This window comes from Rhinatrema bivittatum, chromosome 7 (genome assembly GCF_901001135.1).
Source record: "Rhinatrema bivittatum chromosome 7, aRhiBiv1.1, whole genome shotgun sequence".
Taxonomy (NCBI): Eukaryota; Metazoa; Chordata; class Amphibia; order Gymnophiona; family Rhinatrematidae; genus Rhinatrema; species Rhinatrema bivittatum.
In genome coordinates, this window is record NC_042621.1 from 305,746,275 (window position 1) to 305,760,456 (window position 14,182).

Sequence of the window (14,182 nt, forward strand, 5' to 3'; positions counted from 1 at the left end):
CCTGTGAGAAAGCAAATGTTGCTTACCTGTAACAGGTGTTCTCACAGGACAGCAGGATGTTAGTCCTCAAGAAACCCGCCCGCCGCCCCGCGGTGTTGGGTTCGTAACGCTTTGTTGTTTTATTTTTTCGGCACTGCCTGTAGCTATAAAATAAGACTGAAGGGGGGACCCCTGCTGGCTGCAGGGTTAGTGCCATGCTGGGCATGCCCAGTAGGGGCCAGTCAAAGTTCTGGAAACTTTGACAGTTTTCCATGATTGGGCTCCATCCTGATGATGTCACCCATATGTGAGGACTAACATCCTGCCGTCCTGTGAGAACACCTGTTACAGGTAAGCAACATTTGCTATCTTCCAGGATATGCACACCTCATTTTTATAATGTGCTCAGTCCTTCCCCCCCCCCCCCCCCCCTCCCACTGCCTTTGGGCTGAATAACATAATCTTCTAAATTGTGTTGGTACCATCAAGGTGTAAGGATTGATGGGAGCGCTCAGTGCCCAAGCTCTGCAGTGTCTTTCCTGACAGCCAACCTCACATGCTCAGCGGGCAGGTGGCTATTGTCCACTTTCTCAGGCAGACATGACATTCTTTCCCCATCTGGATTTTTCCCCATAAGTGAGAGCTGGATAGTGAAGTCACAGGTGTGTGGCTTGCTGTTTTCAGGTATGCGTTACAAGCGCCGAGGGGTGGATAAGAACGGCAGTGTTGCAAATTGTGTAGAAACGGAGCAGCTGATCCACGTCCACAGTCACACGCTGTCCTTCATTCAGACCCGTGGCTCAGTACCCGTGTTCTGGAGCCAGGTTGGATATCGTTACAATCCGCGACCACGGCTGGATAAAGGCAAGTATGCTCAATTCTATCAAACACATCTGACCAGAAGGCACCTCTCTTTTATTAACGCCAGCTTCCAAAGGCTAAAGGTTTCCATAAACAGGGATATGTGGATTTCACCCTGGTTCAGGTTTGGAAATTTCACATTATACCAGATCCACTGGGAAGGTCCGTGATGGACATTTGAAAAATGCAAAGCAAATATCAAAAATCTGCTTTGGATTTACAGAAAATCTGAAGTAGATCTGCCAAAATTTCTTCAGAGTTTTCTTTAAAAGAAGGTTTGAATTGACTCTGCAAATCTGGGATTTATGTATGTTTGTCAGATTGCTTGCAAACCAGTATTAAATTAAGTTCATACCTCTCTGTTCATTAACGGCCGGATTTTAAAAGGGTTACGCGCGTAATCCTTTTAAAACCCCCCCTGTGCGCGCTGAGCGCAAGCCCTGGGGCGCGCGTAAGTCCCGGGACTTCGCAAGGGGGCCATGTCGAGGGCGTGCCGAGTGAGCGGCGTGATTTTCAGGGTGTTCGGGGGGCGTGGCGCCGGCCCGGGGGCATGGTCGAGGCCTCCGGACCAGCCCCCGGGTTGGGTGATGGCGCGCCAGCAGCATGATGGTGCGCCAGCAGCTTGCTGGCGCGCGCAGTTACGCAGGCCTCTGGCAGGCGTAACTTTGCCAACAAAGTTAGGGGGAAGGGTTAGATAGGGCCGGGGGGGTGGGTTAGGGAGGGGAAGGTGCGGGGGGGTAGAAGGAAAAGTTTCCTTAGAGGCCGCTCCGAAATCGGACCAGTCAGCCACTTCATAGTGGATAAGCATTCAGGTACTGTGGGTATTTCTAAGTCCCCAGAGGGTTTGCAATCTAAGGGGCTGGGTTTATTAAAGGTTTTCTCCCATTCTGTGTCTATAGGGAATATATAGGCTGATGCAATATTGTGTGCTCAGGCTAGTGGACAGGTTAACCCGCATTGGATGTGTTTTAGACAGGCATCTATAACCCCTGATGCAGTAGGGGGAGATCAGCGAGTCCAAAATGCACGTCTAAATCAGCATGTAGCTAATAGCGCTCATCACATGTAAATGCCATGTTGATGAGGCTATTAGCTAGTACCCCATACCCCCAATGTAAAATAAATAAATAGGAACTCACCGGATTATAGAGAAGTCACTATCCTTTCCTTCAGCAGAGTCTCCATTAATTTTCCCATCACCGAGGTGAGGCTTAACAGGCCTGTAGTTTCCAGGCTCCTCCCTGCTCCCACTCTTGTGAAGCGGGACTTATCACCGCTCTTCTACAATCTTGCGGCACCGCTCCTGTTGTCAGGGATCTATGGAGCAGGTCCTGCAGCGGACAGAAGAGCTGAATGCTGCTGCTCCTGGAGAGTTGGGCTGGAATACGGCACCGTTGGCAATTTCCCTTTTGCAAGATAAAAATATGAAATCTGAAAGTGTACTATATTTGGAAATCATGGAACTTCCTGGCTAAAAATAATACAAATGTCATGAAATGGAACTGAAAACGCCTCAAACTCACATTTCTGGGGCCCCTAATTACAGTAAAACGTGTATCAGTTTTACAACACGTGTGAAATGTATCAGTTTGGACACTATTGTAAAGCCATCTGTGCTTCAAATAATTTCCAATTTGTAAGAATTTTTAGCCAAGACACAGCTCTTTGTCTCATATTTTTTCCACAAATACTGCAAGCTCCAAATTGCAGAGAAGCAAACAGTAAATATCATGAGCTTTGTCTCCCAGTAACGTGTGCATACTGTAAATTGGTGACTTTCTGCTCTCCAGGTGAGGAGGAGACCAGGCCTTACTTCTGTGCCCATTTTGAAGAAGAGCTAAAAATGTACAAGAAGCAGGTGAGTTTTGTGGCCTGTACCCGGTAGGTATTCTTTCACGCAAATTTGTGCAACTGTCTTGATGGGCGTTTTCTAGTTTTAAGGCCACACAGCCAGGGGCTTGCTTAATGCACCCTCCAGCTGTCTTGAATAGACTGTGGGCACCATGCACTTACAGTTGAAACCTTGAGCTCTAGTCTGTACTTGCATGTGTACTGAAGTGGGAAGTGTTTTCCTTGTTACCTCTTATTTGCTTATTTCTAATATTAACGTCCTTCAGTTACAGGTTTGAAAAGTGCAATGGTATCCATATGTATCTTTCTACTAGAAACTCTAGCAATGTTATGTTATTAGTTACTGAATATGTACTCTTTAAAAAAAAAAAAAAAAGTGGGTCAAGGGTGCCCTGCGGTTGACAATGAAATGCTTTACCCTCAAAATACCTGTTAACTTGGTTTTCTGTCTCCAATCTATCTTGAGCAGGTGCTGATTAACTTGGTAGACCAGACAGGAAGGGAGAAGATTATTGGGGATGCATATCTGAGACAAGTGTTACTGCTAAACAACCCAAATCTTACCTATGTGTCCTTTGATTTTCACGAGCATTGGTAAGAAGCATTTCCATTAAAGCAAAATGTTAGCAACATAGGACTTGCTTGCAAATGTTGTAGTGCTTTTAGTATTCCAGGTTCCACTTCGGAAGGGAAGAACTGAAAATCTCATGGCTTTATCTTGTATAGTCAGTTCCAAATAAATAAATAATGGAGCCACTCTGACTTGTTAATTGACTAGCTGCTCACCCAAAACTAAACGTTTTATATTCTGCTGTAAGATAATGGCGAGAACTGGCCTCTGGGCAAATACAGAAGGCCATTTATCCAGAGAGAGCGTATGGCGCAGTGTCTGAATCTTGGGTGGGAACTGAGATGTTTTGCTTCAGTGGCTGGGGCTTGCTTTTTACAGTGTGATCATGTAGTCTTGGCAGAAGTTTCTGACACACTGAATTTGCTCTTTTTTTCCCCCCTTTCCTCCGCATCCTCTGTGGATATTAATTTGTGGACTGCCAATGCTGAAAACCATTAGATTTTGCAGTGGAATTGGTCATAAACCTGTGGCTGTTTTGGTGGTGAACGTGGAGCATTCGTGTGGTGGAAGTGAAAACAGTGTTAGGAATAAGATGACCTCAGATAAACACAGAGGACACTTCACTGTGGTGAAAGTGATGGCGTGGAGGAGTAGCAGGCTGCAAACCAGGGTTCAAATCCAACTGCTGCTCCTTGTGACCGTGAGCAAGTCACTTTACCTTCCATCGCCTCAGGTACAAATTTAGGCTCAAATTTACTAAGTATTCTCCCATAGACACAAAATGGGAGAAAACCTTAGTACATAATCCCCTTAGATTGTAAGTCAGGGGAAAATATCTCTGGTACCTGAATGTGTAATGTACGTTGTCACAAAAGGTGGAATATAATCAAATTAAATTAGTCTGATGTCAGTTCTATGATATTACAGCAGGAAAGGAAAATTTAGTAGAAACCAGATGGGCTTTGTGGTCTTTATCAGCCATCGTACTCTTTGAAAGCGGAAAGACATTTTTCTGACATCTGGTAGTGGTTAAGAAGGAGATATGTTTTTAAATAGTTTGGGTAGTAGTAGAGGATGTCTGGAAGATATTATATGTTCTCTTGTTCTTGTGGGAATTTCTGACATTGGGGAGCATACATCTGACTTTTTTACTTAGATTTGTAATTGATGAATTGTTTTTGGATCTAGGAGCCAGCCGAAAAATCTAGGAGCCACCTTGCAGGTATATAGAAACAGAGAAAAACCATATGGCTCATCCAGTCTGCCTATGGATCCAGTTAATTTAGCATTATACTTCTCATCACTTCCTTAGAGAGATCCCCTGTATTTATCCCAAGCTTTCTTAAATTCAGATACTGTTTTTGTGTCTACCACTTCCACTGGGAGGCCGTTGCACACATCCACCACCCTCTCTGTAAAGAAATATTTCCTGAGTCTATCCCCTTTCAACCTCATCGCATGATACCTTGTTCTAGAGCCCCTTATGTCTCTATCATATCTCCACTATCTTGCCTTTCCTCCAGGATATACATGTTTAGGTCTTTAAGTCCTATCCCCATATGCTTTAGAATGAAAACCAGTGACCATTTTAGTAGCCACCCTCTGGAGCAACGCCATCCTGTTTTGTAGCCTTTTAAAGATGTGGCTCCCATGTGTGTGTGTGAGAGAGAGAGAGATCATGTGCGCTTGTGGGTGAGAGAGAGAGAGCATGTGCGCTTGTGGGTGAGAGTAAGAGAGAGCATGTGCGCTTGTGGGTGAGAGTAAGAGAGAGCATGTGCGCTTGTGGGTGAGAGTAAGAGAGAGCATGTGCGCTTGTGGGTGGGAGAGTGAGAGAGAGAGCATGTGTGTGCACAATTACCCCAGTTACTTTGTCTTCTAATCCATGACAATTTCAGGGCATTTGGAAATCAAAAGTTCCAAGGTATGAATAATAGTGAAGTTTTAAAAATCCTTATTTTAATTGTTGGGTGTTATTTGATATGTCTATTTTGAAATATTTTATTGGTGAAGATTTGTATATTTGTATATGCTACCTCTGTAAAGATTATATAATTCTTGTCTTTCCCTGTCTCTTTCCTTCCCAGTTTCAACAACCTTGTTATATTGTAACTTTTTACTTCCTCGACACTGGTTAAAAGAAAGTTATTGCACCCCTTGTTATATGTAAACCGGCATGATATGATTGTATCATGAATGCCGGTATAGAAAAGCTTTAAATAAAATAAATAAATAAAATAATATGAGTTTTTAATTATTGAATGTTCTATTCATTAATTGTTTTGAATTATTCTTTTTATTAGTATGGTTTTACTAATTTTGTTTTATAAGGAAAGGTAATACTTCTGTTTTTCCATTGTTGCAGTGCATACAGAATTTGGCTTGTTGCGGTTTCCAGTTCAGTTTTTGTCTGTTCATTTCTATTTACACTGAATGCTCTCTTTATTCTGTATATTTGAGGGTCTATCTGTATTTTGGATGTATGACTGAAGTGAGTTATTCCATTAGTGTGTAGTTTGTATGTAGGGATTTATAGCAGCTTGGATTATTCTGTTTTCCTAATAGGGGGTTTTATTACTATTTTAGGCCTAGTGTAATATTTGTAGTATTAACTTTCATAGGTAGGGTTGTTGCTGTTTGGCTCTCTGAGGGACATGCTCATGCCCAAGATACATTACAATAGGCCTAATACCATATAGATTCCAAGCATCTCTTGCATTTTTGCAGGGTTTTCTGGTAGGCACCTCAGCAGTGCATGTAAATATAATTTCTCACAGGACAAGCAGGATGGTAGTCCTCACACATGGGTGACATCACAGAATGGAGCCTAATCACAGAAAAATTCTGTTAAAGTTTCCAGAACTTTGACTGTCCCCTACTGGGCATGCTCAGCATGGCACTAACCCTGCAGCCAGCAGGGGTCCCCCTTCAGTCTTCTTTTTTCCGTGCAGCAGTAGCCTTGCAGTAAAGGAGCTCTGCAGAGATTCCTGACAGGAATTTTCCTCAAGGAATTACTAAAAATGTATTTGCCCCACAGGGGTCCGTCCCTCTAATTTTTTTCAAGCCGTGGTACTCCGGTAAGCTTTTACCCGTTTTCTGTCTATTACCGTCGAGTTTGGCCCTTGCCTACTGGCCGTCGACTGTACCGCGGCTCAAATTTTTCTATGGCCATGTCATCGGGGTTCCATCGGTGCCCGGACTGTACTCGCACCATGTCTATCACAGACCCTCATAAAGTCTGTGTAATGTGTCTTGGACGAGAGTATGATGTCCTAACCTGCATCAAATGTGCCTTAATGACACCAAAAGGTCGCAAGGCCAGAATGGAGAAGATGGAACTTCTCTTCCGTACTAAACCCCGACTCCATCTGTTGCATCGACGTCGTTGGAACCGGCACCGTCAACTTTGCGCCAGTATCGACCACTGGCCGGTGACCGTCCGGCATCGACATCTCGGCCTTCGACACCTTCTATTCCCCCTCAGGACCGAGGGGATCGCAGAGAGAAACATCGCCATCGACATCGTAAGCCTCGGACCATCGAGAGAGCGAAGTCATCGACCTCGCCATCGTCCTAGCCACCGTCGAAAAAACCCCGTCCAGAAAAGGCACAGACCTTTTCGGCGACCAGGTCACCGAGGCAACCCTCACAGGACAGGGGATCGGGAGCCGTGACTCCGCCTTTAACGGAGGTCCCTCCGGCTATGCCTCTGCCTCCTTCTGTTCCGGAGCCGGGGCTGCTTGCTCCAGGTCTCCGAGAAGAACTGGACCGGATGGTTCAGGAGGCCATCGACAAGGCGATGCAAAGACTCCAGGTTCCTCCGACACCGGTACCAATTGTGGAACCGAGCACTGACCCGATTCCGGCAGCATTGGCACCGCTGCTATCCAGGATGGAAGAGCTCATTGCTGCTTGCTCCGGTGCCCTCTCCACTTACTCTGTCATCGGGAGGAGAAACACCGTTCCGCATCCCTCCATCCGGAGTCCTGCCTCAGCCATCGATGCTGATACGTCCCTCGCCACTGATCCAACCATCAGTGCCGATACGTCCGGCGCCACCGAGCCATCTATCGACACCCTCGATGCCTATGCCGGTGCCTCTGATAATTCCTCAGATTCCTTCAGAGCCTAGACCAGGACCTTCAGGTAGCTCACCACCCCGTCCCCCTCTAGTTCCTAGAGGGACAGGTGCTGATCCTTATGCTACCTGGACTGATGATTCCTCGCCAGCCACCCATGATTTACCTTCACCACCTTCACCCACTGAAAGTAGGAAACATTCTCTTCCAGAGGACCTCTCCTTTATAAATTTTGTGAAGGAAATGTCTGAATTTGTTTCCTTCCAGTTGTAGACTGAACAGGATGACAGACATCAGATGATGGAGTTGCTCCAATTCCTGGATGCTCCCAAGGAAATAACCTCCATCCCTATTCACCAGGTTCTTCTGGAGCTCCTCAAGAAGAACTGGGAACATCCTGGCTCCATTGCTCCAGTGCACAGAAAGGCTGACACTACCTATTTGGCGCAGTCAGCTCCAGGCTTTCAGAAAACTCAATTGGATCACCAATCTGTAGTTGTTGAATCTGCACAAAAAAGAGCAAAGAGATCAAAGCCTCATACCTCTTCCCCGGGCAAAGAACAGATGTTTTTAGATGCCATTGGCCGCCGGGTATTCCAAGGCTCAGTGCTCATCTCCCGGATTGCTGCCTATCAGCTCTATACGACCCAATATAATAGGGTCATTTTTAAGCAGATACAAGACTTCTCAGATACCCTGCCTCAACAATTCCAAGATCAGCTTCAAACCCTAGTAAACAAGGGTTTTGAGGCAGGCAAGCATGAGATCAGATCATCCTATGATATCTTTGACACTGCCACTAGGGTATCTGCAGCCGCTATTTCGGCAAGAAGATGGGCCTGGCTCAAGTCTTCCGACCTTCGCCCTGAAGTACAAGACAGGCTATCCGACCTGCCCTGTATGGGGGACAATCTGTTTGGCGAACAGATTCAGCGAACAGTGGCGGAACTTAAGAACAATCATGAGACCCTAAGACAGCTCTCTCTGATGCCTTCTGACTATTCTTCTAAACAGCCCTTCAGAAAGGACTCTAAAAAGTCCTCCTTCCGCCTGAAGAAGTCCTACCCACCACCAACCAGATCACGTGCCACGAGACTTTTTCAAAAAGCACAATCTCGTCAAACACACAAACAAAAGCCACAAGCAGCTCCTCAACCAGGGCCTGCTTCAGTTTTTTGACTTCCACCTAGAGAGCAGCAGCCAGATTCCACTGCCTCACATACCAGTGGGATGTCTATTGTGCCACTTCCACAACATATGGCACTCAATCACCTCAGACCAATGGGTACTGGTGATAATTGCTCAGGGTTATCATTTGAACTTTCTCTCCGTACCACCGGACTCCCCACCTCTACCGATGTGGAGAACATCCGATTGCTCCATCCTTCTGGATCAAGAGGTCTCCCTCCTTCTCCAGTCCAAAGCAATAGAACCCATACCCTACTCTCAGCACGGCCTAGGGTTCTATTCCCGGTACTTCCTAATCCCCAAAAAATCGGGAGGCGTTCGTCCTATCCTGGACCTACGGGCCCTCAACAAGTACCTCCAGTGAGAGAAGTTCAAGATGGTAACCTTAGGCTCGCTTCTTCCTCTTTTACAAAGAGGAGACTGGCTCTGCTCTCTGGACCTCCAGGACGCATACACTCATATTGCGATAACTCCATCTCATCGCAAATACCTGAGGTTTCTAGTAGGCCCCAAGCACTATCAATACCGAATGCTTCCATTCGGCCTAGCATATGCGCCACGAGTCTTCACAGAATGCCTCTTGGGAGTTGCAGCCTTCCTCAGGACCCAAGGTGTTCACGTCTACCCCTATCTAGATGACTGGTTAATCAGGGCTCCCACTCAGCAAGCTGCTCTGTTGTCCCTCAATCTAACCTTACACACTCTAATTTCATTAGGATTTCTCGTCAACTACGACAAATCCTACTTAGTCCCATCTCAAACCTTGTCGTTCATTGGGACAGACTTGGACACCTTGGGCAAAGGCTTTTCTGCCTCGACAGTGAGCACTCACTCTCGTTCTCTTGCACACCAGCTGCAGTCTCAGCAATTTGTGACTGCTTGTCACTTTCTCATCCTTCTGGGACACATGGCGTCCTCAGTACAGGTCACACCAATGGCACGATTGGCCACGAGAGTCATGATGTGGACTCTACGTTCGCAATGGACTTAGAGCGTTCAGCCCCTGTCGACCATGGTCCACGTAACTGTCTCACTCCGTCAGTCTCTTGCCTGGTGGAGGCATCAGGCCAATCTCCTCCAAGGCTTGCCCTTTCAGGCTCCAGACCCTCAAATAACTCTCACCACCGATGCTTCCAACCTCGGCTGGGGAGCCCATGTGGCCAATCTGCAGACACACGGTTCTTGGTCTCCAGAGGAAGCCAAACACCAAATAAATTTCCTGGAGCTTCGAGCAATAAGATGTGCTCTCAGGGCATTTCAGGATCGCCTCTCAAAACAAGTTATCCTGATTCAGACTGACAACCAGGTGGCCATGTGGTACATCACAAACAGGGAGGCAGGGCTCCTTCCTTCTGTGTCAGGAAGCTGCTCAGATATGGGCGGAAGCTCTCTCCCATTCGATGTACCTCAGGGCCACCTGGTTGCCAGGAGTGGACAATGTGTTGGCAGACAAGCTGAGTTACATCTTTCAACCGCACGAGTGGTCTCTCAACCCCTTGGTAGAGAACTCCATCTTACAACAATGGGGATATCCTCAGATGGACCTCTTTGCGTCTCCTCAAAACCGCAAAGTAGAGATCTTCTGCTCCCTCATTCGCAGCAAACGCTCTCAGCCCAGAGACTCATTCTCCCTCTCGTGGACAACCGTTCTGCTCTATGCATTCCCTCCACTTCCTCTTCTCTCGAAGACTCTCGTGAAGTTACATCAGGACAAGTGAACCATGATCCTCATAGCACCTCACTGGCCACGCCAAGTGTGGTTTCCAATACTGCAGGATCTCTCCATTCGCAGGCGCATTCCCTTAGGGATAGACCCGCTTCTGATCACTCAGAACGACGGGTGCCTCTGCCATCCAAATCTTCACGCTTTGTCCCTGACGGCATGAATGTTGAAAGGTTAATCCTTCAGCCACTTAACCTTTCTGAACCAGTTTCCCGTGTCTTGATTGCTTCACATAAGAACATAAGAAAATGCCATACTGGGTCAGACCAAGGGTCTTTCAAGCCCAGCATCCTGCTTCCAACAGTGGCCAATCCAGGCCATAAGAACCTGGCAAGTACCCAAAAACTAAGTCTTTTCCATGTTACCATTGCTAATGGCAGTGGCTATTCTCTAAGTGAACTTAATAGCAGGTAATGGACTTCTCCTCCAAGAACTTATCCAATCCTTTTTTAAACACAGCTATACTAACTGCACTAACCACATCCTCTGGCAACAAATTCCAGAGTTTAATTGTGCGTTGAGTAAAAATAACTTTCTCCGATTAGTTTTAAATGTGCCCCATGCTAACTTCATGGAGTGCCCCCTAGTCTTTCTACTATCCGAAAGAGTAAATAACCAATTCACATCTACCCGTTCTAGACCTCTCATGATTTTAAACACCTCTATCATATCCCCCCTCAGTCGTCTCTTCTCCAAGCTGAAAAGTCCTAACCTCTTTAGTCCTTCCTCATAGGGGAGCTGTTCCATTCCCCTTATCATTTTGGTAGCCCTTCTCTGTACCTTCTCCATCGCAATTATATCTTTTTTGAGATGCGGCGACCAGAATTGTACACAGTATTCAAGGTGCGGTCTCACCATGGAGCGATACAGAGGCATTATGACATTTTCCGTTTTATTCACCATTCGCTTTCTAATAATTCCCAACATTCTGTTTGCTTTTTTGACTGCTGCAGCACACTGAACCGACGATTTCAATGTGTTATCCACTATGACACCTAGATCTCTTTCTTGGGTTGTAGCACCTAATATGGAACCCAACATTGTGTAATTATAGCATAGGTTATTTTTCCCTATATGCATCACTTTGCACTTTAAATTTCATTTGCCATTTGGATGCCCAATTTTCCAGTCTCACAAGGTCTTCCTGCAATTTATCACAATCTGCTTGTGATTTAACTACTCTGAACAATTTTGTGTCATCTGCAAATTTGATTATCTCACTCGTCATATTTCACGGAAGCCTTCCACGAGAAAAGCTTACTCTTACAAATGGAAAAGGTTCACGTCATGGTGCTCTTCTCAGTCCCTTGACCCCTTTTCCTGTCCAATCACAAAGTTTTTGGACTATCTTTGGCATTTATCAGTCAGGTCTAAAGACTTCTTCCATCAGAATGCATATCAGTGCGGTAGCCACCTTCCATAAAGGTTTCGGGGATGTTCCTATATCAGTACAACCCCTTGTTACACATTTTTTGAAGGGCTTTCTTCACCTCAAGCCTCCACTGCATCCTCCGGCCCCTTCTTGGGACCTTAATCTGGTTTTGGGTCGGCTCATGAAACCACCATTCGAGCCTCTTCACTCCTGTGATCTTCGCTATCTCACATGGAAAGTGATTTTCCTTTTGGCAATCACTTCGGCTCGCAGAGTTAGTGAGTTACAGGCCCTAATTACCTATCCGCCTTACACTAAACTTCTGCAGGACCGGGCAGTACTTCGCACTCACCCTAAATTCTTACCTAAGGTAGTTTCGGATTTTCACATTAATCAATCCATCATACTACCTTCCTTTTTTCCCAGGCCCCATTCCAATCCAGGAGAGCAGGCTCTGCATACCCTTGACTGTAAACGGGCTCTAGCATTTTATCTAGACCATACAGTTTCCCCACCGGAATAGCACTCAGTTGTTCATCTCTTTCCACCCTAACAAATTAGGGCAACCTGTGGGTAAGCAGACTCTCTCCTCCTGGTTGGCGGACTGTATATCCTTTTGCTATCAGCAAGCGGGCATTCCATTTCAAGACCGTGTTAAAGCACACTCTGTGAGGGCCATGGCGACTTCAGTAGCACATCTACGATCAGTGCCGCTTCCTGACATTTGCAGGGCTGCCACCTGGAGTTCTCTCCATACTTTCGCAGCCCACTATTGCTTGGACAAAGCCGGAAGACAAGATTCCATCTTCGGCCAGTCTGTCCTTCGTAACCTGTTTACAGTGTGACGTACCAACACCCTTCCGCCTGCCCGTTAGGGTTCAGGATGCCCTCGACCAAATTTTATCCTAATCCTAGTGCCTTGTGCACCTGGATACATTTGATGCATGTTTGGACATCCTCAGCTCGCTACTCACCCATATGTGAGGACTACCATCCTGCTTGTCTTGTGAGAAAGCAAATGTTGCTTACCTGTAACAGGTGTTCTCACAGGACAGCAGGATGTTAGTCCTCACGAAACCCGCCCGCCGCCCCGCGGTGTTCAGTTCGTTACGTTTTCTTCTTTTATTTTTCGGCACTGCCTGTAGCTTTTAAACAAGACTGAAGGGGGACCCCTGCTGGCTGCAGGGTTAGTGCCATGCTGGGCATGCCCAGTAGGGGCCAGTCAAAGGTCTGGTAACTTTAACAGAAGTTTTCCGTGATTGGGCTCCATCCTGTGAGGACTAACATCATAAGAACATAAGAAATTGCCATGCTGGGTCAGACCAAGGGTCCATCAAGCCCAGCATCCTGTTTCCAACAGAGGCCAAACCAGGCCACAAGAACCTGGCAATTACCCAAAGAACCTGGCAATTACCCAAGCTGTCCTGTGAGAACACCTATTACAGGTAAGCAACATTTGCTTTATCCGCCTTGTAAATACGGATTCTGCGGAATATAAAGTGGAATAAATGTATTCTGAGTTTCTTGGTTTCCCTTGTGCACTCTTTGCCCTCTGTGATCTAGGGCTAATGCAGCTAAAGCGTTTATTGTTCTCAGCAGAATCAGATAACATCATACTGCTTATACATTTACAGTTCATGGCTCTGCAGCACTGTGCAGTGTAACAGGTTTTTGTTTTTGTAGCCGAGGAATGAAGTTTGAAAATGTTCAGACGCTGACGGATGCAATTGCCGACATTATCACAGACATGAAGTGGTGTTGGTAGGTATTGCTCTAAAACTTTCAACTGACTTCAGCTTAATCCTTTTCCACTAAATATGTCTACATTTTCCACAAGAAACAAACTTTATTTTGTTTTGCAGAAATTCATGTATTAGTATATGACACAATTTCAGTTGAAGAAAGCTGAACATATCGCTATATGCTTAATGTAATGTAAAATGAATTGATATAGATGAACTTAGACTTGCGTATACACTGGTACTGTATATGAAACTTGGCTTGTGCTGCAGAAGTATAGGAGTAATGAAGAGGCATCAGACAGCCTTCATGGCAGGCAGGAAGAGAGAAGGCAAAGAGAGTTTGTCCTCCCGAGCCTCTTCCTTTTATTGTACATTCATACAAAGGCAGATGATGTGTCATTACATGATTGGCTACTTTCCCATAGCAACAGAAGAGTCATTACACCATTGGCTTTGGCTCAGGGGGTGTGCACGGATCATATCATTGGCTGCTGAAATCTATACCTCCTGACTTTGTCCTGCCTCTGACTAGGGAAAACCCAGCCCCTCCCCCAGGAATTCAGGGCCAACAGGTATCCTTTCCCAGGCAGAGACTTAAGCACAAGTGATGCTTTTATTCAGGCAAAGGTCAGGGAGAAGGGAAGTTAGTGTTTAAACCCTGAAATGGCTTGCTGGCAAGCGCATATTTCCCACACAGAAGTGCATGAGACCAACTTGGAACCACAGCAATACAGAGATCCATATTCAAAACCCCTTCCTGCAGATATGTTTATTTCAAAAATGTATAATCTGCCTAGCTACAATTCTAGGTGGCATACA

General features: G+C 45.9%; 1 protein-coding gene across 1 annotated transcript in view; it reads left to right on the forward strand.

Moving 5' to 3' along the window:
• LOC115096037 (phosphatidylinositide phosphatase SAC2-like) overlaps positions 1–14,182 on the forward strand; it is a 127,514-nt gene that overhangs the window by 18,214 nt on the left and 95,118 nt on the right. Inside the window, exons 4-7 of the mRNA XM_029610524.1 lie at positions 664–843; positions 2,631–2,698; positions 3,161–3,285; positions 13,305–13,382. Coding sequence (XP_029466384.1) covers positions 664–843; positions 2,631–2,698; positions 3,161–3,285; positions 13,305–13,382 — 451 coding nt within the window. The remainder of the gene's footprint in view (positions 1–663; positions 844–2,630; positions 2,699–3,160; positions 3,286–13,304; positions 13,383–14,182) is intronic.